This window comes from Hibiscus syriacus, unplaced genomic scaffold (assembly GCF_006381635.1).
Source record: "Hibiscus syriacus cultivar Baekdansim isolate YM2019G1 unplaced genomic scaffold, ASM638163v2 tig00110621_pilon, whole genome shotgun sequence".
NCBI classification, from domain to species: domain Eukaryota; kingdom Viridiplantae; phylum Streptophyta; class Magnoliopsida; order Malvales; family Malvaceae; genus Hibiscus; species Hibiscus syriacus.
Window position 1 is genome coordinate 2649138 of NW_024062802.1, and position 25605 is coordinate 2674742.

At 35.4% G+C, this 25605-nt stretch overlaps 1 protein-coding gene and 2 pseudogenes across 1 annotated transcript; all 3 read left to right on the forward strand.

Annotated features, from left to right (window-relative positions):
- Positions 1–415: 415 nt before the first annotated feature.
- Positions 416–4505, forward strand: LOC120135824 (probable pectin methyltransferase QUA3). Its single transcript, XM_039152015.1, has 7 exons — positions 416–971; positions 1188–1391; positions 1484–1694; positions 1789–2050; positions 2238–2612; positions 3679–3774; positions 4118–4505. Exons 1-7 carry the CDS (start codon positions 546–548, stop codon positions 4338–4340), a joined length of 1797 nt encoding a protein of 598 aa, XP_039007946.1. The 5' UTR covers positions 416–545; the 3' UTR covers positions 4341–4505.
- A 790-nt stretch (positions 4506–5295) lies between these two features.
- On the forward strand, positions 5296–13837 carry LOC120135801 (annotated as a pseudogene).
- Positions 13838–16752: 2915 nt separating this feature from the next.
- Positions 16753–22688, forward strand: LOC120135931 (annotated as a pseudogene).
- Positions 22689–25605: the final 2917 nt, after the last annotated feature.

Here is a 25605-nt window from a genome sequence, read left to right on the forward strand (position 1 = left end):
GTGATTTTAAAAATTTTGATAAGAAATTAAGAATCATGTCACTCGTTATATATTTAGTAGGTGATAACAACTCAATCTTAAAATATTTACAAAATAAAAATATCAAACACCTAGACGATCAATACCTAAAATAAAGAAAATATGATACAATTTCTTCTTCTTCTTCTTTAAAGTTTTATCAACGAAAACAATGATGTTGACACTTGACACCAAAACAAATGCATTAATTTGTCCACATTTCTAAACCCATTAGTGTTCATGGAAGATCTAAACCTTAATTAATTGGCAGAAAACGAAATATATGGGTTGGTACGGCCTATTATTTTATTCCCCCATCGGCTTGAGGCGACAATGTTCCAAGGAACTAATGAGAAGTAAAATTAAAATCCCAAGACCATCATCACCGCATACGCCACGCTACATCCCAGCCTCCCATTGTCCCCAAATCCCATCAAACTTATCTCTCATTTCCCTCTAATCCTCACTTCCCATCTTCTTAAAACCAATCAAAACCATTTGTCTAATCTTATCGGACATTCCAAAGCATGGGTCACGTCAATATGCCGGCGTCCAAACGGAACCCGCGGCAATGGACGATTTTGGACATCTTATCCGCCGTATTCTTCGCCCTTGTACTCTTGTTCTTCCTTTTAGTATTCACCCCTCTCGGGGATTCCATGGCCGCCTCCGGTAGGCAAGCCCTGTTGCTCTCCACGTCGGATCCGAGGCAACGTCATCGTTTGGTGTCGTTGGTGGAACTCGGCCACCATCACAAGCCCATCGAAGCCTGCCCCGCTGATTCCGTTGATCATATGCCGTGTGAGGACCCCAGGCGTAACAGCCAGCTGAGCAGGGAGCTGAATTGGTATAGAGAAAGGCATTGTCCTTTGCCTGATGAAATGCCTCTTTGCTTGATCCCTCCTCCTCCTGGTTATAAGATTCCAGTTCAGTGGCCTGAAAGCTTGCATAAGGTAACAATTTGTGGATTTCTCGGGTGGTTTCTTGTTATTATTATTATTAAATAGAATTATTATATATATATATATATATATATATATATATATATATATATATATTGCCATAAATTATTCCCATTTGGAAATGGAAGTAAATTATTAATGTTATACTTAAAACGGTTTTAATTGTTAATGTTATACTTAAAACGGTTTTAATTGTGTAATGGTTAGATATGGCATTCCAATATGCCACACAACAAAATTGCTGATAGGAAAGGTCACCAAGGATGGATGAAAGAGCAAGGTCCTTACTTTATTTTCCCTGGTGGTGGAACAATGTTCCCTGATGGAGCCACTCCATATATCGAGAAACTCGGGCAGTACATTCCCATAACCGGTGGAATTCTAAGGACTGCCCTTGATATCGGATGCGGGGTAAGTTGATTCTTTTTTGTATAGTACGCTATCTTGTTATGCTTGTACTCTAGTTTTGTATTGTTTGAATATCATCCTTTATCCTTTTGCAGGTTGCTAGTTTTGGGGGTTCATTGTTATCAGAGGGCATTTTGACACTCTCATTTGCTCCTAGAGATTCGCACAAATCACAAATACAATTTGCATTGGAAAGAGGAATACCAGCCTTTGTTCTAATGCTCGGCACTCGCAGACTCCCGTTTCCTGCATTTGCATTTGACTTAATCCACTGCTCTCGATGCCTGATCCCTTTCACAGCTTATAGTGGGTTTTTGTCTGTGTGGTGGAGTGTTTTTAGTGTATTCTTATTTTATCTCTCTTTGTCCAGTGTTAACGTGAAGATATATGGATTTTGCAGATGCAACTTATTTCGTTGAAGTGGATCGGTTACTGCGCCCTGGTGGATATTTGGTCATCTCTGGACCCCCTGTACAGTGGCCTAAGCAAGATAAGGAGTGGGCAGACCTCCAGTCTGTGGCAAGAGCATTGTGCTATGAGTTGATTGCTGTAGATGGGAACACAGTCATTTGGAAAAAGCCTGATGGAGATTCATGTCTACCTAACCAAAATGAATTTGGGCTTGAATCTTGTGATGAATCAAATGACCCCAGTAATGCATGGTAATTGCTATGGAAAGCATTTAGATATCTTGTTCGAATCTGTCCGTATTTTCTTCAAGAAATCAACGTACGTTTCCTCAAAATTTAGCTGTATGATGGATGGTTCCTGGTTGCGACCCTGGTCTTGTTGTTTCTAGAACTGAAATATAGTGTTCTTCTAAGTTTCTTTTCTCTTTTTCTGGGGTAGGTACTTTAAGTTAAGAAGATGTGTGACTCCAACATCTTCTGTGAATGGAGAATTTCCCCTCGGGATGATTCCTAAATGGCCAGACAGGCTAACAAAAGCTCCTTCAAGGGCCTTGGTCATGAAAAACGGGATTGATTTGTTCCAGGCAGACACAAGGCGGTGGACAAGGAGAGTTGCCTATTATAAGAATACTCTGCATCTGAAGCTTGGGACTCCAGCAGTGCGCAATGTCATGGACATGAATGCATTTTTTGGAGGTTTTGCAGCAGCACTTACTTCATATCCAATATGGGTGATGAATGTTGTGCCTGCTAGAAAGCCACTAACTCTTGGTGTTATATATGACAGAAGCCTTATTGGAGTATACCATGACTGGTGAGTTACTGTAGGGTTTTTTATCCTTATTTTCTGAAAAAGTTAACAGTTAATTACCCGTCCGAAAACAAGACTATACTGTTAGTGCCTTGTCATCTACTATATGTGACAAATTTTCTCATGGAAATACCATGTTTCGCTCCTCTCTGCCCTAAGAAAACCTTCTAGTGCTTATTCCTTTGTTTGATTGAACCTCCCATGAAAACTGTACTAACTCAGATTTAGGTAATTTAGTTGGACAAGTGATTATTCAACTGGAGCCGTAATTATGTACTACAGTGTTTAACTTTCAAACTAGATACTTGTTTAATCGTTATCCTTCTTTTAGTGTTTGTTATGGTTGCCCGTCTTCCGGATTCCTCTTTATCTGTGGGATTATGTATACAACAACAACAACAACAACAAAACCCAATTCCCATATGCAATGGGGTAAGGGGGAGGTAGGGTAGTAGGCTGCCCCCAACGCCAGGTTGAGAGTAGCTTCCGTGGAAGACCTCCGGCAGTCAGAAAAATAAAAATATAGATAAAATACAATGCATGTATAAATAAATACATAAATACATAGTTGTACAGTATTCATATGCAGTCATTAATATCATTAATATCATATGCGCGTCTGTAATGGGCAGTAATCTTTGTATATAGACAGAAACGTAAGACCCGACTAAATTTAAAAGTGGAGAGAATGATACACAGAAGTCAAACGATAGCAAGCCCAGTTCTAAGCCTTCATAAATACCAATAACAGAAACGGATAAAAAGTAGAAGTTATGTAAATTACTACAAAGGCATTAAAAGAAGACAGAGATGATACACCCTAGAGATGTGACTCACACTACTCGACTATCCTAGTCTTAAGTCTCCATATTTTCCTATCAGAGGTCATGTCCTCGGTAAGGGCTAAATCCATCAAATCAGATCTCAAGCAGTCTTCCCACTTCCACCTTGGTCGCCTTCTCCTTCTGGCACCGTCGACTGTAATCGACTCTACCCTCCTGATGTGGGATTATGTATACCTATAGGGTAAACATTGTAATTACCTAATGATCTCAATTACTGTTTGCAGGTGTGAGCCTTTCTCAACATACCCCCGTACTTATGATTTTATCCATGTAGCTGGCATTGAATCACTAATAAAGCTTCCTGGCTCAAGCAAGAGCAGGTAAATGTAACCTCTGACTTCACCCTTGAATTCTCTTTGCATTTGTATCATTGTATGAGCAAGTCAAGTTTCTGCCCTAATCATTTTGGTTATGCAAGAAATTGAATGTCTGCTTATATCACAGTTTTCCATGCCTTAACTAACCTTATTCCCCCCCCCCTCCCGAGAAAAAAAGCAATCTTTGCACCTTTGTATCATAAGATAGACCTCGCATGTTGTATCGCTATTGAATGGACTCGTGCAATATTACTGCATGGATCACTCTGTTAAGTTTAATCTTTGCATGCTTTGTCTGTTATCTTTTGACTTCCAAGTACCTTCATCAACTCTAATATTCCTGCAGGTGTAATCTTGTGGACCTAATGGTGGAGATGGATAGGATGTTGCGTCCAGAAGGAACAGTTGTGATTCGAGATTCTCCTGAAGTAATCGACAAAGTGGCTCGCATAGCTCACGCGGTAAGGTGGATGCCTACTATACATGAAAAGGAACCCGAATCACACGGGAGAGAGAAAATCCTGGTAGCAACGAAAATGTTTTGGAAGCTAACTTCACCATCTCATTGAGACAGATTTGTTCTTTATAATGTAGGTATTTTCCTTTTAATTTTATTTTTGTTCATTATCTGAAGCCAAGTTGTCTCCCCCCGTGCATCAAATAGATGCAATCTTTGTTTCTTTTTCCTTGTTTGGTATATTTATATCATGAACTCGAAACTGTAGATTTACAAAGAGTCTAAACATAAAAAAAGCTACAGCTTTCTGGCAGTGGGCATATATAGATTGTCATTAACTATATGCCGCTTTGATTTTTCGTCGTCACCATTGTGATCCTGTTCTTTGCTGTTTGGTTATTCATCATGGAAGTGTTATCCCAACACCTGCTGTTACTAGATTATACATTTTTTATAATAGGGGATGATACATATATGCATGTGCATGTGTGTCAAGAGTATAATCTGGAATACCGGTTGTCGGTGTATCGAATAATTATCTTTGTTTTACCATCCAGGCATTATATGTTGATGGTTTCATGTATAGGAAAACGTACAATGCATGGAATAATGCATCATCATTTGAGAAGAAGTTGAAATTTATGCCAAAAATTTCAACCTTTGAAAAGTTGGAAAAGGGATTGCCAATGGCTATAAGGAGAAGTAAAGCAGAAAAAAGGCTGCCAAAAAGTTTGAAGTCAGATCTCATGTTGAGTAGTTTGAATTTTGAAAAGAAGAAAAGATTGAACAACTTTCTTTATAACCTAGTATTTGACAAAAAGGTAAATGGTCAATATGAACTGGAAAACGGTAAGTGGGGGACCCCACATGAAGCTGCCGGTTGAAGAAAACAGAGGTGCGGGGACTGAATAAAGTGGATGAAATTAAATGCAAAATGCTAATTAATACTAATACTAATGCATGCCCCCATCATTAGATTAATTGCTTCACCATTCCAACCAAATTAGTACTAAATAATCGAGTATCAGAGTGCAAAATTGACTTAAGCTTTGATCCATCATCATAGTTTTAGTGGTTTTCTTCTCAGATTTGCCTTCATTGGAAAACTGGGTAATAAAGGTGGGAGATATTAATGTGAGGTTAGCTACCATTTGACATTTGACATTTGACATTTGACAATATTCTTACATCAGATAGAACCTGCAGCAGCTTTTGGGGGGCAATCAGTATAGGCGGCAATGCTTGCTTCCACCTTTTCTCACATAGGAATTGCATATTCTAGATTTGTACCCCATCCATCCGTCCACCACCCCTACAGAAAGATTTGATATTTATCTCCTTAAAATTTAGGTTTAAATATTTAACAGATTTGTGTTTTTAATTGTGATATATATTACATGATGTTTGTAACAAATTAATAATTTTAAAAAATAAATTAAACCAAATCAAGTTCAAATCTTATATGTTAGAGTCCAAATTTGATTCAATCTTAAACGTATTCAAATTTTACTACTAATCTATTTTCTGAATCAAATAAGTGGTTAACCTCATCAAATTTTAGATTGAACTTTAAATTTGAACGACTAATCTAACCTCTAAAAGTGAACCAATAGACTAGTCATAAACTCTAGCTTCCGTTTTAGCCCAGTTGAATATCAAAGATTGAAAGTTGTACATGCATGTGACTCGCCTTAATAATGAAAAACCATTAACATCAACTTATGTGAACGTAGGTGTATAGCCATTCATTCCAAGCATCCCATGGTTGACACATGACTCGATAAGTCCAGCGGCGGATTTAGAAATATTGTTTAAGGTATACATATAGTCCAATGACGGATTTAAAAATATTTTTTAAGGCAGACATATGTGTTAATAATATAATTTTTTCGTATAATGTAAACAGAAATAAAATTTCAAAATGAACACCACAATTAACATAGAAAAATGATTTTAGGGTGTACACTAAAGAACACATAATTCGTTGTTACTTCTACATGAAAAACACGTGGAGTGCACAGCTGACCAACTTTTAGCTTTTCAATGATTGATCGAATTGGTCGAATCGTATAAAATTACAAAGACGGTTATTCTTTTATCAAATATTTGATATATTATATTTTCAAAAATTCGAATCTAAAATTTCATTATAAGAATCTTAAGAAACAAAACTCTTCGATCTCATGAAGTTTCTTATTTCTTAGCCATAACGAATCACCACCTAAGCATGCTAACTTAGCACGTCACGAATAAACATCAGTGGACAGTATCTTCATTTATTATTTTTCAAGGCAGATAAGAGACAGGATACCTTCCTGGAAGCTTTTGAAAGTGGGAAAGAACATGAGGGAGTGACTTGAAAATTTTTTCAACTTTGAAGGGCCTCTTTTAATTTTCATTTGATATGACTTTTTCGTATGTAGAAAGAAAGATAGTACTGAAAGAGATAAATTGCTTTCAATGTAAACTTGAAGTTGATTGGTTAGAAATCAAACCAAAAATAACAATGATATTAATACACCGGCCAAAAAGAAATAGGAGACCGGTGCGATCGGTGTGGTCCTTGGATTAACCGCGAAAATTAGGGTTAAAATCGATTCGATTCGATTCTATTTTTAAAATGTTTACGATAAATTTATTTAATTTAATTCGATTCTTGAGTGTAATTTTTTTCTTTTGGATTTGCTCATTCGTCAAACGCTCAGAAAGTGGAGAACATTTCCACATAGATTTCTAAAATGAACCAAAGTCTTGGTGTGATGTAAAAGATGATATGTAAATATTAGAACAATTCAAACTGGAAGATGTAAACTCCGGCATGAAAACCAATGCAGAGGGGGCGGCTGCTTCGATTACAAGACAAGTTTGTGTCGGCAAAACATAGCATGTAGTGCTATGTTTTCGGGGGAAAAGGGTACAACAAATGCAACAAGCTAACTAAACCGCCATTAAAGCCTATTTGCACCAATCTCTTCCTTCCCTAACATTAATTAAAATGTATTTAAATTCTCATAACATAAAAGATAATTATTTGATTAGTTGTTTATTTTAATATTAATCAGTAACACATGATGATAAATTACCGCCAATATATAATAATGTACATATAAACTACTTTATATGTAAAATAATCGATATATCATAAATTAAAACATAAAATAAATAAATAAAAAGACCCATATCAAACTCAAATATTTATTAAAATTTTAACTGTGGTTATAATTTATGTTATAAATATATCTTTATAATATTTTATATTTTATATTTTTTTCTTTTTCTGTATTAATCTTTTAGTTATATAACATAAATTATAAATATTTTTATAAAACTAATATATTTGAATTTATTTTTTTTATAATATTTTATAAATCACAGTTTCATTCAAATATTATCTCTGTAAACAATATAACAATTTTTTAAATTTGAGGCAGTGATTATGCATTGGGAGAAATTTGATGTTTAACTCTCATAGTAAACAATCTAACGTGCTTTAAATGGATAAAAGAAGAAGAAGAGAATTCATGTATTATTTATAGTCAGTACATATTTTTTTAATAAAATGTCTAATTATTTTTAACTTTTAAAATCTTTAATTAAAACATATTTTAATATATAATTTCAAAATATTATTTGTACAAATCAAATGTATCTAAGTGATTAAATGATTGTTATCCTTAAATGTTACATGTTCGAGCACATCGTATGCAAGGGATGTTTGAGAGTTAACTGTCAAATAGTTGAGTCTTTTGAATATATAATACCTTGTAATCATCCTAAACTAATAAAAGAAATTAAAATATTATAAGTGTAACAATACCTTGTTATTGGGTGTTTAAAAGTTCTATGACCAATTTAAAATAAGAGTCGTAATTTAAGGATAAAATTAAAATGTTCAAAATTACAGGAATCGGTTTAAAAATGAGAATTATAGTTTAAGTATGTACGATAAAATTAACTATGAATAAAATTTTCAAATAACATAATCATTGATGGCTTGATTATTCAATGGTAACAATATTTATTGGGACCATAAGTAGTTTGCAGAATTGCTGCACATATATGGAAATGATTTGTGAAATTGCAATTTATTGGGACCACCAAAACTCTAGGTCATATGTATATTATTATTTTAATTTTATTTTGATTAACGTTCTCATTTTATACATTAAACAAAAACTTTCATATTTTGTTACGATTAAATGAATTTATTAAGATGATGTATTAGATCTCTTAAGTAAGATCAAAGGTTCGAATCGTGATTGTGGATGAGATAAACTAGGTTGGTATAATTGTTCTCATAATGAATCTCTACAATACATGTTTAAGATTAGTCGATCAATATATCAGATGCGAAGAATCATTAATTTTATACAAAAAACCATTTATGATCACCAACGAGCATAAAACTCAATGGATAACAAATTAGTAATTTACTTGAATGTTTTAAAACTAAGATAGTGGTACCATTTTAAATTTAGTCCAAAAAATAATAGAATTTCAGTTTAATTCATTTTAAATCATATAATTGCAAGCAAAAGCGACAATAAATTTTACACTAATCTTTTTAAATTTTATTATTTGCTTTTCCCCTTCATCTTCTTTTCTAACTTCACCCGTTACTGTGGTTGAAAAATGAAAACTCAATTGATCTCGGTGGTAAATGAATTGTTATTATGCATTAAGGATACAAGTTTGAACACCACAAATGACACGAGTATGAGTGTTTAATGTCAAATGATTTGAGTTATCTTTAAACATATATTATCTTATACTTATCCTGTAATATTTTTCAGTACATATCACTAATTCAAACCCTAATTACACACATGAGTTGTATGTGTTCTCATGCAATATTATTATACATATTTTCTCTCAAGTAATTCCTATTGATTATTTAATTACTCGCCGATATAAGAGTAATCTATAATGACAAATAAATCATTATTGTATAAGTGAATAAATAATATGAATTACTTAAAAGATAGAATAGCTGAGATAATATTATAGGAAAACGCCTACAATTAGCTTATATAGTTAGATTGAAATTTTTTATCTCTCGTATAGAAGAATATTGTAATAAATTTATATCAGCAAAATTGTATAGAAGTAAAATTGTCGATCTGAATTGCGTAAATAACTTTATTATATTTTTATTTAGGTCTTTATAAATTTGAGCTTGTAATGTTAAGTTTGAATCATATTACCGTCATTCTTGGTGTGCAATCTGTAAATTCTTATGTAAATCTTAATTGGATCTTAGATATGTTCTGACTTTAAACTTGTATTGTCATTGATATCGATGGTAGATTAATTTAGATTGAATATTTTCTCTTTCTCTTTCTTTCTCTCCATTAACGATCACTTGTTTATAAGGAACACGGTTTCATATATTCTTTCATTTATGTGATGGGAGTGTAGTTAGAAAGAGTGTTTGTAAATTTGTAGAGAGAAACCAATATCAAAAGCTGTGTGATTGAATCTTGATAGATTTCAGAACAATAATATTTGATGAGTTTTGGGGGATTTCTTGTTAACAGCTCTGATGAAGGATTTGGGGGTGCAAGAATCGTTGCAGACATCCCTTACAGCAACAACAACATGATGACCGGTGTTGTCGAGCAACCTCAGTTCATGTCTGCTTCTCTTGCGAAGAACATATTCAACTCCCCGGGCCTCTCTCTTGCTCTTGTAAATGATCACAATCTCTCCCTCTCTCTCTTTAATGATCTTTGTTGTTGTTTAGGATTGATCTGGGTTACGTGATGTTTTTTTGCAGCAGAAACAAGATATAGATAATCAAGGGGATCATGAGACTAGACTAATGCAAGAGAATTTCGAGGGAAGTGTTAGGAGAAGAAGCAGAGAAGAACATGAGATCAGCAGATCTGGAAGCTATAACATGGATGGAACTTCCGGTGATGATCAAGACGCCGCCGACAAGCCTCCGAGGAAGAAGAGATACCACCGACACACTCCTCAGCAAATCCAAGAGCTTGAAGCGTATGATTTCATGTCTCAAACCAAATATTTTCTCTATTTTGGAACTATCATCTTACCAAGTTGTGGTTTTGGTTTAGTCTCTTCAAGGAGTGTCCTCATCCCGATGAGAAACAGAGATTGGAGCTTAGCAAAAGGCTTTGCTTGGAAACCAGACAGGTTAAGTTTTGGTTCCAAAACCGCCGTACTCAAATGAAGGTACGTTTTCTAAAGAATCTTCCTTTAGAGAGTTTGATTGTTTATGTAAAGTTTAAAACTTGATCATCTTTTTTTCAGACCCAATTGGAACGCCATGATAACATTTTGCTCATGCAAGAGAACGATAAGCTCCAAGCCGAGAACATGTCTATAAGGGACGCTATGAGGAACCTAATTTGTACGAACTGTGGGGGTGCAATTATCGGTGACATATCCCTTGAAGAGCAACATCTTAGGGTCGAGAACGCTCGTTTAAAGAAGGAATTAGATCGAGTTTGTACTCTAGTCGACAAGTTTCTAGGGCGACCCATTTCGACAGTAGCCACTTCGGTTGCACCTCCATTGTCGAACTCGACTTTGGAACTCGGGGTCGGTAACAATGGTTTCGGGGGTTTAAGCACAACATTGCCTTTGGGGTTTGATTTGAGAGGTGAGATGACGAATGCTTTGTCTGCGACGGTTCCTCCTAATAGGTCAACAACCGCCGTGAGCGGTGTCGATAGATCGGTGGAAAGATCTATGTTTTTGGAACTCACTTTGGCTGCCATGGATGAAATGGTTAAGATGGCACGGACAGATGAACCGCTTTGGATTAGGAGCTCGGAAGGGAAATTCTAAATCAAGATGAGTACTTGAGGACTTTCACTCCTTGCATTGCCATGAAATCAAATGGCTTTGTCACCGAGACTTCTCGAGTATCTGGGGTAGTGATTATCAACAGTTTAGCCCTTGTTGAAACCTTGATGGACTCGGTGAGTCATTTACTTCTCACTTTTTAAAAGGTTCGAGCCATTGGAATTAACTTTTAATCCCCCTCTATTTTACATAGAATCGTTGGTAGGAGATGTTTCCTTGTATGATTGCCAGAACATCAACCACTGATGTGATATCTACTGGCGTTGGAGGATCCAGAAACGGTGCACTTCAATTGGTAGGTTAATTTCAAGCCATAATTAATTTAATGATCATTCCTCAATTACATCGCCTTTTAATCATCTCATTTTCATTTGTTATTAGATGCATGCTGAGCTTCAAGTCCTTTCTCCGTTGGTTCCAGTTCGCGAGGTCAATTTCCTAAGGTTCTCCAAGCAGCATGCCGGTGGGGTCTGGGCTATCGTCGATGTGTCAATCGACACGTTCAGAGAAACTACGGGTACACCCTCGTATGTGAACTGCAGGAGGCTCCCTTCTGGCTGTGTCGTGCAAGATATGCCCAATGGATACTCCAAGGTAAAAAGAAATACATTAATTTGCATTTCCAAGCACCTAGTTTAAGGCTCATGCCTCTAAAGAATCTTGTGTTATAATTTGTCTAGTGATTACACTGTCAGTGCCTGGCTTTTTGCTTCAAACGAACTCGTTAACTCCCCCCAAAACGCAGGTTTCAACATATGAGTATGCTTAAACACAATAAAATATAGTTTGATATAATATCCTTATCGAATAAACTATTGATTTGATGTTTTTATTCCAGTATTTTGATTATGCCTCAATTATCCTAATCTAGCCAGCTACATTTAAGGCATAAAACTGCGTATGACCTGGTTCCAGCACCCGTTTTTGTGCCTGTTTTCCTACTCTAAACCAGGACCCCCCCCCCCCGCGCCTTTTAAGTCAACATCAGTACATATCTCGATGCTCCTTCGAAATCTTCAGAAAAGGGTGATCTTCTCCATTATTCAAACCTCTTTCAATTTGTAATGCCTCACTACAATGGAACAAAGCCACAGTGAGAGAGAAGGAAGATATCGTTTCTTTCATTGAGCCCAATCTTTGAGCCATTTCCAATATTTGCCTCGTATTTTTCTATTGCATAAAAGGCAGTCTTATTTGTCACCAACGATATTATACTAGTATTTTTTATTCCAACGACTGTTAGTGTAATTAGTCAAAATTTATGCATCAAGTGACGAAACGATACTAAAAAATTACATAGGTGACATGGGTCGAACATGTCGAATATGAGGAGAGCCTAGTTCACCAACTTTACCGCCCTTTGTTAAGCTCAGGCATGGCGTTTGGTGTCCAACGTTGGGTTGCCACCTTTCAACGCCAATGCGAATGCCTTGCTATCCTTACGTCCTCCACTGTTCCGACCCGATACCACACAGGTAACTTATATACGTCATATGTGTGTGTGTGTGTGTGTGATGATTTTTTAACTTTGTAATGTGTTTATTGTTGTAGGGATAACTGCAGGTGGGAGACGAAGCATGCTAAAGCTTGCACAAGGTATGACGGATAATTTCTGCGCCGGAGTGTGTGCCTCCACGGTTAAAATATGGAACAAGTTGAACGTAGGGCATGTTGATGAGGACGTTAGGTTATGACTCGTACGAGTGTGGACGATCCCAGTGAGCCACCGGGAATCGTGCTGAGCGCCGCTACTTCGGTTTGGTTGCTGGTGTCTACTCAAAGATTGTTCGATTTCCTACGCGATGAACGACTGAGAAGCGAGTGGGACATCTTGTCCGATGGTGGTCCAATGCAAGAGATAGCCCACATCGCTAAAGGCCAAGATCACGGCAACTGCGTCTCCCTCCTCTGTGCCAATGTAAACTTCCTCACGCCCCTCCTATATCTAATAAGAAAAACCTCTGGTGACGAATAGGGTAATAATTTAGGGACAAAAATGACAAATTCAAACGTCAAATCTGGGAATTTGGAATTATCCGTGAAGATAGTTTAAGGTGAAAAAGAAGTCATGAAATGTTACTGTAACGTGTGCTGATTAATAACTCTTTTTTGAAAAGTCAATGTGTAGGACGCTTGCAACCTTTTTCACCTTTCATTTTAGTGTCTTCTGATCAACAGCTTTCTCTTTTGTTGTTTTGTTCTTTTGGGTGCAGGCCATGAACTCAAACCAGAGCAGCATGCTGATACTGCAGGAGACATGCATCGATGCGGCGGGGTCGCTTGTTGTGTACGTGCCCGTTGACATCCCATCCATGCACGTGGTTATGAACGGTGGTGATTCCGCTTACGTAGCTATCTTACCATCGGGTTTCGCTATCGTACCGGATGGTCCTCCAGGCTCTCGTGGCGGGCCCACCTCTAATGGAAATGCTGATAGGAACGGCGGGGGAGACGGCTCTCCGAGAGTGGGTGGGTCACTTCTCACGGTGGCTTTCCAAATACTGGTCAACAGTTTACCATCGGTCAAGATCACGGTGGAATCGATGGAGACGGTGAATAATCGGATTTCGTGCGCCGTCCAGAAGATTAAAGATGCCCTTCAATGCGAAAGCTGAGTGGCAAAATGCTCACGATCATTTCTTCAGTATTTTTAGGGTTCTTTTATCTTCTTTTAACAAGTGTGTTTGTGTATTTAGTCATTTATTAGGGTTGGATGGTTTGTGGTGAAGAGTGAAAACTGGAGAGCTTTTCCTGTTTTGCATTTGTCTTTGTGTGTAACTCAGTGAGTTGGAGGGTGTTGAGTCAAGAATGAACCGCGCGTGGATAGACTCCTTGCGTGGATAGACTCCTTGGTGGTTCGGGTATTGACTCGGGTCGACCCGTCAAACTGAAAAAAAGAACCATAGATTAAGGATATCTGAAAGAAAAAGAGCTCCTTGTTATCGTATTAATCCACAGATCTTATCCTGGGGTTAGCTTTTGGAAACTTAATTTCTAATTTTCTACAGTTTATCACAATAAACCAAGTATTTTCCCTTTAAACATTTGCCTCCAAAACCTTAATTTTTCACGGCGACTGAGCCGGAGCGAGTAAAGCCAACGCACCACCGATGCAAGTTAGATTGGGTCAGCCTTTAAAGTGCATTAAATGAGGTAGCAGGAGTTGTTGGGAAGAAAGCTTGGTTTTCATTTAAGGTAGAGGCATTTGGATTCTCTCCGAGATTAAGTTTGATGAAGCGAATGAAACAACGCCACGTGTTCGAAGGTAATTTGACTAAGAAGATAGTTAACCTTGATATTACTGAAACATAATGTTGGTGAACGGTGGGTCACAACCTAAAGAACGATAGCTCTATAAAGAGTGTCGTTTATTTTGGTTGGATATTTAAATAAAACTATTATCTTTTTAATGTAAAATTTAGGTTATAATTTAATGTATTAAAGATTAAAATATATAATAATAAACTAAAATTATTTATAAAAATGTATTCGTAAATATATTACATAAAAATATGTGAAATTTGATCGTATGATGAATGGACATTCATGAAACGTTAAATCATTCGCATCAAGAGCCAGAAATATACCAAATTTTATGAAGGATTTTTTCGAAAAATCATCGGTGATCGGTATATTTATCGATTTAACATCGGTCAGATTATATTTTTTAATCTAACACCCATAGCAGTAAAGCACGTTTCTTATCTCGAGTTATATGTTAATTTGACACCACGTGGGGGTATAACGCGACCCTTGATCTGTGCTATAATTGTTTATCTGACATGTTGTATACAACGCGATATAGGAGGCGCGCTATACCTTTAATTACCCCACCATCCCTATAAATATTCCCTCCTCTATCACTTTCATCACATCATATTCTCTTTAATTCTCTCAAATTCTCTCAAATTCTCTCTCTATTTAAAGTATATTTTATAATGTTTTTAATATTATGTATTTAATTTATTTAAGCATTTTAATTTATTTAATATTTTACTAATATAATTTTTTTGCAAATATATAATGGAATGTGATCTACTTCGTTTGGATAGAAATCATATATCTCGACACTTTGTTGATGCGGTAACATTTTAACGTTTTAATTTAATTTAAATATTTGTAATAATTTGTTGATTTATTTAATGCATGATTATTAGATTAAGAATTAATTTGTATAATTATTTAATTTTAGGAGAAGGACCGTGTATTAGATCATTTTATTAGGAATCTTAAGTTAGTGATACCTAGTCGTGTCTTGCCGTATTTAGTAGAGGCTGGATTTGGTTACATAGGTAGATATCAGGGTCACTGTAAGATAGAACCAGACTTTATTTCTGCCTTAGTAGAGCGGTGGAGGCCGGAGACCCACACATTCCATCTTCCATGCAGAGAGTGCACGATTACACTTGAGGATGTTCCTATGCACCTAGGGCTTCCGGTGGATGGAGATGTGATATCAGGGATCTCGCAGAGTTCCTGGACTACTTTGTGCCGGGATAATCTAGGATGTGCCCCGAAAAGTTTTATCGGAGATAGGAAACCGTTAAATTGGTTATATGTCAATTTTCGGAAGTTGAGCGCAGACACCTATGAGGATGAAGTTAAGATGTATGCACGGGCAAGTATACTGCAGTTGATAGGAGGATTGCTAATGCCGGACAAATCGCGCAACCTAATTCATTGCATATGGTTGCGACATCTTAGCGACCTTCGTCTGGCCGGATCATTCAATTGGGGCTCGACAGTTTTAGCTTTGTTGTAAAGGGAGATGTGTGGAGCCACTGACTACAGGCGTAATGCTATCGGCGAATGTCTCCTGCTGCTGCAGTCTTGGGCATGGTATCGATTGCCCTTTTTATGTCCCGTTGTGAAGAACCCATTCTTATTTTCACTACTTCTGAGGTAATTATAAAATTGAATTTGTATATTAATAATTTTATACTGCGTAAAATAATTTTTTTCCCTTGAATAGGTGGTCTACTGATAGGAAAAATCATCAGGAGCTACCTGATGATTTAGAAAAAATTAGGGTGCTAATCGATCAGAAGGCTGGCACACAGGTATGAATTTTAATGTTTAAAAATCGATTTTAGATTATAGTTATATAATTAAATTATTATTTTGATAAAAAAATTATATAATATTTGTTTTAGTATGAATGGGTGCCATATTGTACTGATGATGTGAGGGCGGTGATCCCACCTGAGTTGAGGGGCCCATCAGATGTTTGGATGGCGATGGTCCATCTGATCTGTTATGCGACCGTCGAGTGGCACTCTACTGATCGCATACTCCGGCAGTTTGGTTGTTTTCAACCAATTCCGGAAGCACCTCGCAATATGGACGAGTTGCATAGCTTAGATAGACGCGGTAAGGCAGATACAAATTGGCTGGTGAGGCATCATGAGTGGGTCGTGTTGTGGGAAGATCGACATCGGTGCATTCCCCGTAGAGAGCCCATTTTACTTGACCTCTTGAGTGTTGCTGAAGGTTATTATGAGTGGTTTAACAGTAACGGGAAATCGTTTCTACTTCCCGATGATACACGAGGGTAGACATTTATGTGACATCGACAGAGACGTTCACCGATACAACACCATCATCCCCTGACTCGTGGACGGAGAACAGGTGCTTCTGGTTCATCCTTAGCTGCACCAGCAAGACCTTCACAGCATCCACCGCAGCCATTTATGATGCCGCAGCCATATATGATGCCACCGCCTTTCCATTATCAGATGTCGTCGTCGCCGCCTTCACCTGGTTTTATGACCCCCGCCGCCGCCACCGTCACAGAATACCCCTCCTGGAGGCTATTATGGGTCTATGTTTGTAGATCCGAATTGGGGTTCATATACTGGATATCTGGCGGGTTTAGCCTCATCACCCATGGCCGCAGCACATACACCTCATGTACAGTTTTCACACTCAGCAATGTCTGGGTTTTATGAGTTTTCTTAGTTTTCGCAGGCCGGTGGGATATTTAATCATACACCTCCAGGGTCCTTATTTTATGGAGGTGCTTCATCGTCATCAGCTCCTCATCAACCTAATGTACCTGCTCAAGACGAAAACGACGACGACGACGACGACGGTGATGATGATGACAGCGAGGAGTCAGAACCAATGATATGAAAAAATCATCCTCGAGACCGATAGCCACCGCCCTGCGGAACACATTCGCGTCGCAGACATCGATAGATTTTTTTATTATATTTGTATTTACTTTATTTTTTTAAATTGTAATTTTTTTATTATTTATCATTTAATACTTTATTTTGTTAAATTTGTTGGACTTTTTAATGTATTTCAGTTAATTTTGTTTATTACCATTTAATATCCGTTATTGTAATTTGGTTATCATTTACCATTTAATTCTTATTGTAAGTTTGTTATATTTAAAATTATATTTAAATACCAAATTGTTATTAGTTTGATAAAATTTAATGATTGTGTTCGTTTTCTTAATCTTCATCAGCGATTATCGAATGACATTAACTTGAAATAAATTCAAATTAAAGTACAAGAATTATTATTTGATAAATAAATACATCATTTCCTCATCAATTGTTACTTGATGACAACAGAAGTGGACATGTTTTTCTAGTGTGTCTTGGGTTTCTACAATGCCCACATCTTCTGTCTTGTCTAGATCTTTCTAGAATATTCATATCGCAATGAATTCGATTAGATTTTGGATGTCCACGCTCCCTCAATAAACTCGGATTTGGTACAATCTGAAGCCAATCTTGAACCTTATCAGGGTCTTTGTCATTACCTATAAGGGAAACTCAAATTCGTATACCTTAAAAACTTCAGATAGTAGGTATACGGGATCCAAAAAATGGTTATAGTCTTGACGTGTATGTGAGCAAGCTGCTATCACATGAGAGCATGGATACTTCAGAGCTTGAAAAAACCCGCAGTCGCACGTTCTGTCCCTTAGATTTACTCTTAACGACACAGCTTCAATCCCTTGAAGAGGTCGCGACAACTTTGTGACACGAAACATTTCATGCCTTCTAGAGAAGCTTGTTACAGACATTCCATTTATTGCAACAATTTTTTTCTGTAGATCTGCAACTAATCTAGGGTGATAGACATGACTTCCTTGCATCCAGGTTTGAGCTTGTTCCCCTAGCTTCGCAAAAAGCTCCCCCAAACGAAAATATGTTGTTTTTACCAAAGCTGCTACAGGTAAGTGACATGCACCCTTTAAGGTTGAATTGATTGCCTCAGCCAAGTTGGTCGTCATGTGTCCATATCGATATTCACCATCATATGCGTTCATCCACATTTCTTTATCGATGAGGCTGATGTAATCGTATCATTCCTCGTTCTTCGCCCGCAAATCTTAAAGCATTGATTCAAACGTTCGAGGAAGTAGTTCGTAACCTGATCAAAAAATGTATAACTTACTAACTTGCTTTCTTTGCAAAATTAAAACGATTGAAAGAAAACAAACTACATCAGTTTCACTTACCCATGCCCACAATTAATTGACGCTCATCATTCTTCTTGTACCTTCCATGATAGTTCGCAGCAATGTGTCGGAGACAATACCTATGTTGGACAAAGGGTGGTTGCCACATTGGATCCAAAGACTCCATTGTTGCTTTGATCTCAGCTCCGCGATCTGAAATGACACAGATGTTTTCCCTCGTGATAACATGTGCATATAAATTTCAGAGGAAAAAAGCCCAAGAATCTGTATCTTCTCCTTCGACAAGAGCAAAAGCAACTGGAAGAATGTTGCAATTGCCATCTTGGACAACTGCCAATAATAAAACTTGCTTATATTTTCCATACAAGAAAGTCTCATCGATCTGGACCACATACTTGCAGTATTTGGCAGCATTAACGCACTGTGGGTAACTCCAAAAAACAGGTAGAATTGGCTTCGATTGCGAAGAACTCGATCATTATGGTATGCATAGGAGGTTTCGAAGTCCACAATTGTCCCAGGATTCAACGTCCGCACCAGCCTAAACCAACTTGGAAGTTCGTTGTAAGATGCATCTCATTCACCATGAAGTTTGACAATGACGTTTTGTTTTGCCAACCAAGCTTTTTTATAGGAGACAGTGTACCCATACTGCGATTGTATAACTTAAATCAACACTGCAACAACTATATGAGAGCTTGTTTTTACCATGGGCATGATGGCTTGGCATATCATTTCAGACTCCAAGTTGGGATGATCTTGGTTGACCCCTCCAACACAACATGTGTGAGGACCGTTGTATATTATTAGTTCCTATATATTGTTTTTCCTCTTCATTTTCGATACGCGAACATCCAATTGCATCCGTTTTCGCGTCGGGCACAATAGCATACATATTTTTCGGTCGTCGATCGATTGACTCTGGACTGAACAAAATTACGGATATTGTAATTTTTTATAGCCATAATATCTTCTTCTTTGCTTGAAAACTCCATGCATAAATATAACTCACAATTATTTATTGATGAGTAATATCCATAGTCACCGCAAATTCTGGCCCGTACATTGCACCATAATCAGCTTCATACATATGTGCAGGAGGGTCAGTTTGTGCCACATTTCCTGGAACTTCATCATCATCGGAGTTGAATTGCGGTGATTCTGGGTGAATGAATAGTCCAGCCTAAGCACCATCCACACCAGGCTCACGAAGCGGTTCTTCTGGTAGAGATGATGGTTCCTCCATGCTCTCCACATTTAGGTCGAAGAACCTAGTACTTGCACGCATTCCCCTTGAACTGGAAGGCATATCGACATTGAGATCGAAAAAGCTCGCAGTCGAATGCCTCCCCCTGGAGCTTGAAGTCATCGTGTCAAATAGAAATTGTACAGATGGTTGCGTCGATGGCATCTCCATATGGTCAAAGAAATTTGCAGATGAATGCCTTCCCCTTGAACTGGACGCGGTGTTGCCATATGGATTGTTCGTCGACTCACCTCAATACATATCGTAAGGAGTTGTGGATGAATGTCTTCCTATTATGGCATTAAAATCATTACACATTACTATAGTCGGGCTGTCAACTTGATCAACTTGTTCAGCCAGCCCATAGTGGGAGCTTAATGATTGACCCCGAACAGCAGACACTTGAACAAAATATGCATACATCTTAATAGCGGCGTCTGAATAAATACTTTGAGCTTCAACCATCATTTGAACATCAACATTGTTCGAAAGTTCGAACGCTGTATAAGTTAATGGTAACAATGATGTTGGAAATCTGTAATGCAACGACGACATTCTTCTACTACTTCCAACATGAATCTTCCTCAAAATCTTCGTTATCAGCTCCTCAAGCGTTTTGTTTATCTTGAATGATATTTTAACACGCTCATTTGATACGAAAACAACGCCGGTTTCATCTTCTCGAATTTCACCATCATAATAAACAATAGTTGAAAGTCGCGCCATTCTTTGAGTTTAAAAGTGCGGCAATATTATATCTGCAAAAAAAAATAACTGAAACAAACCTAATTAAATAAATTATATATGAAAAAAAATATAACACAATAAATTTTTTACACATCAACGTAAATAATTTAAATAATATAATTTTATATTATTATCTGTACCGCAAAACTGTTTTGACGTATGCTCCTGCTTTTCAATTTTACAAACACAAAAATTAATTGAAAATAATTAGTATAATATTTTTTCAAATAATCATAATAAACAATAAGTATAATAAAAAATATTATAACGAAATTTATAACGAAAAATCGCACGAACTTCTAAATCGAATATGAGAAAATTACCAGAATTATTACTTGTTGACGGAATTGTTGTATTAATTTATAAGTTGAGAGGAGAGATGTGAGAAACTTAACCAGGAGTGAAGGGTATTTATAACCATATAAGGCGCGGTACCTGCACCGCACTATATGTAATTATTCAGATAAAAGGTATAACGCGAACCAGGGTCCGTGTTAAATATAATTCATACCCATGTATAGCGCTGAGCAGGGGCAGCGCTATACCCCTACGTGGTGTATAGCACGGATCAGAGGGCGCGCTATACCAAAGTGTAAGCCATGTCAGCATATAGTGCGGTACAAGGGCTCCCTATACCCCACGTGACGCCAAATCAGCATATAGCGCGGGGTAGGGAGCGCACTTTACTGCTACGGGTGTTAGATCAAAAAATATAATCTGACCGGTGTTAGATCGATAAATATATCGGTCACAGGTGATTTTTCGAGAAATACGCCATAGTTTTGTTTGATTTTTATAAATTTATAATTACCGAATTTAAAAATTATAAGTTTTGACTATTTATATTACTATTTTATTAAGATTTAATCATTAAAATATTAATTACTACGAATTAGCTGATGTGATACACCTTAACATTCCCACCGCAAGAGACCCTTGCATTCAACCTTCGTCTCTCACAACGCCACCGTATGCAACAGCTCCAAGCCCTTCCGCCACCTTGTTTCCCTCGACCTCTCCAACTGCTCCGCCGATCTTTCCCTCTTTTCTCTTCATTCACTTTCCTTCACTAACTGTCACGCTTCCCCTATCGTTTTCCCTTCTGATCTCTCTCTTTCCCTCACTTATTTCTCTTGCATTAGGTCCCTCCGCTGCCTCACCGGCGTCTAGCTCTCGCGTTTCGTTAACCTCACCGATCTCACAGTTTCTTTCACTCCGGTTAATACAACTGGCCTTTATGTGATCCTTGGGTATATGCACAAGTTGAAGACATTAACCATTTCTCATGCTAATCTCTCCGGTTCACTTCCAAGACCCCTGCTTCAGAATCTGACCCCTGTTGATTTATCTGATAACAAGCTCAAAGGGAACATACCAACTTCCGTTACCTTTCTCGAAGATCTTGATCGGTACTTGAACCTTTCTTCAAATGGCCTAAATGGGGTGATTCCAACTGAGTTCGGTGACTTGATATCATTAAAGAATCTATCTTTGGCTTCCAATTCATTTTCCGGGTCAATCCCAGATTCTATATCAGCTATAACAGGCTTGGTTCATGTTGATCTGAGTAATAACCAGTTCAATGGTACTGTCCCAAGGTTTTTCTCAGAGTTGAAAATCTTGAAAGTGTTGAAACTTGAGAACAATGAGTTTCATGGGATTTTTCTTTTCAATGCTAGTTTCATAAAGAAACTAGATTTTTTCAAGGTTGGTGGGAATAGTAATTTGTGTTACAATCATTCTGTTTTGTCATCAATATTGAAGCTTGGGATTGCTCCTTGTGATAAGCTTGGGATTGTCATGTTTTACCAGTGGTTTAGAGATGAAGCAGGGGAAGCGGAGGTGAAGATAGGTTTGGGGAAGAGAATATATGAAAAATGGGGTAAATTGATATTTTATCCCTAAAATATTTTGGGTTTATAAAAAGACCCATGATTAATAAATTATCTAAAGTCTAAGGTTTAAAATAAAAATTAAACATTTTTATTAATGTGACACATCATCCAAATCAGGACAACTAACGACTTAGAGAACAAATCATAATAAAATGACAACATAAGTGATCAAATCTTAATCTTTTTTAATCCAGTAACCATAAGTTTATAAACTCAAACAAAAGTTATAAACTCTGTATTTTACTCTTTTATGAATACATATTTTCTTTTTAAGGGAAAAAGAGGTTGCTGATTGCCTGATTGGTTTTACGTATTTCCATCTAATACTTAGAAAAATATCAATTTATAAAAATTATAATAATACAAATTTAAATATTTTAAGAATTATATCAAATTATTAAGAAACATTAAATATAGAATCATATATTAATCTATTAGTATGTTACAATATTGAAGTCTTTTTGTTTTGATCTTTCAAGAATAAAGATTGTAATAATTAAAATTTTTGAGTCAGCGTAAGAGAAATGATAAATGACCTTAATTGGACCATTTAATTACGTTAGGCTTTAGTTAGCCGAGATGTAGACCCAATTAGGCCTAAAAGGGGATATTTTTATGAGAGAGTTGAAGTTGAGGGACTAAAAATACAAATAATCTATTGTAAAGAAAAGATTGATTTGGGTTAATTTCCCATGATGTCATTTTCCACCCACTCTTTTCCTTAACCATATTTGCTTATTCTTATTCTCTCCCACTCCCAATATTCATACATCATCCATCCTATCTTTTCTCAAGTGTTAAGCACGTTTTCTCCCATGTATGTAACATGTTAATATTTTCAAGAGCTTTAGTTTGAATGACATATTGAACATCTTGAAAGGTATGAATCTTGGAGGGGGATTTGGAGGATGTAGTTAACGGAGTCCTAAAGCATATTTATGTTTTTAATTTGTTCTTCAACACTTATCTGATCATCCAAAATATTGAAATTCTCTGTTACTTGTGTTTAATTGAGTAAAGGAAGTCTTTTAAATTTAAAGACAACTAAAATTCGGCAAATCGTGTGTAAAGAGCTTTGTTTAATCGATTTTATACAAAAGTAGTATATCTCTAATTCTTTGTAATATCATAGCCACCATAAAGATGACGCATAGCGGTAGATATATCTTGAAAGCGTGTTTCTGTGTATTATGTAGGCTTGTGGCTTGAAATGTTTGAGCTAATATTAGCATAGGATATTTAAGTGCTAAATGATCATACATGACTCGTTTAGACTTTAGAAATAAAGTTTAGCCTTAACGGTAACATGTAGAGAAAATTTTGGGGTGGTTTTTAGTCCTTAAAAGTTATTTTATAAACTCAGATATCGAAAATGTAATGTGGTATCGATACCATAGAAATGAGTGTAAAAATTTAATTTGAAATGGTATTGTGTATCGATTCTATTTAACACTCTTATTTTAAATAACAATAAAAAATTCTTTAAAAATTCAGAGAATTAGTTAGACTTTTTTTTAATTATTTTTTCATTCCAAAACTTTAAAAAATTTAAAAACTTTGATTAAACTTCAAATTCTTCTGTCAAGATCGTTATTATATCCACAATATATTCAATTTCAACGTTCAACCATTTGAGTTAATCTTAAAAAAAACATTTGAGTTAAAGTTTTTAATATACGAATTAATTATGAATAGAGTTTGAAGTTTCAAGCTTCAAATATTTTATCTCAATTTTTTTTGAGGGATCCCGAATTATTATATTATTTAAAATTTGAATTCTGCACAAATAAAAATATATACAACTTATGCGAGGTCTAGAAAACTGCGTAGGTTAAGCATCAAGTTATTGGGTGTTTATTTCCACGTTCAATTTAAAAAAAAAATAACCCCGTTAGCATTATTACATTAAAGGAAAAAAATCAACAATTTGTTAATTTTAAAAAATAATATATTAAAACTTTTAAATAAACATAAGTTCTAGTTTTAATATTATAAATAAATTAAATTAAAGGGTTAACTAATGGTTCATCACCCATATTTATGTTTTATCCACTTTCTTTAATGATTTTAAAAAACACAATATATCGTTATTTTCGTTTTTTATTTAATTAAGATATGATCGTTTTTGTTTTTATTTAATTAAGATGTAATCGTCACGAGTTAACTGTCGTTAAAATTTAAAAGATAAGGTGACATTATATTTTGGTGTAATCACACATTTAATCTGTGTTATTTATATATTCTCTTAATTTAATCATATTTTTAATAAATTAAAATAAATTTAATCCTCCAATCAAATGACACCACGTGGTATAATCTATCTATATATATATATATATTAACTTTAAAAAATATTTTTATATAAATACTTAACTTAAACTCATAATATTTTATATATATTAATTAAAAAATATATTTTTATATTAACTTATTAAATAAATTTTATTATTAATTTAATTTAAAAATATTTTATTTTAATTTTAAAATATATATTTTATTCTTATCTAAAATTTTGAAAATATATTTTATTATTATGACACGTTGCATAATTCAATTGGGGGATTAAATTTATTTTAATTTATTAAAAATATGGCTAAATTTAGAGAACATGTAAATAACATGAATTAAATGTGTGATTATGTCAAAATATTTAACTGTCACGTCACCTAATTTGTCAACTATCAACCACAGTTAGCTCGGGGTGACCATATCTTAATTAAATAAAAACAAAAGTGACCATACATTATGTTTTTTAAAATCAATGAGGAGAAACAGACAAAACACAAATATAAGTGATCAATCATGTAGTTAACCTAAATTAAATTAAAGATAGTATTTTTATAATAGACATTTATAATAATTAATCTTAATTAATTAATTAATATATTTAATATCAATAATTGAATTATAAAATTAATTTCAAATAATAATTTAAATCTAAAAACTAAATTTAAAAATATAAATTATGCTTTTAAACAAAATTTATGTAACAAAATATATATTTTAAAAAAACAAGCCCATTGACATACACCTAAAAATAAAACTAAAATTAGTAAATAAAAGGGAAAATTACACATATAGTCAATTTATTATAAAATAATTCTAAGTAAATAATCAATCTTCTATTTTTTTTAATAAAATCACTTAACTATTTAAATGATGTCAATCAAGTCATCATCCATTAACATTTAAGAGAAAAGGTGACATGACAACTAAG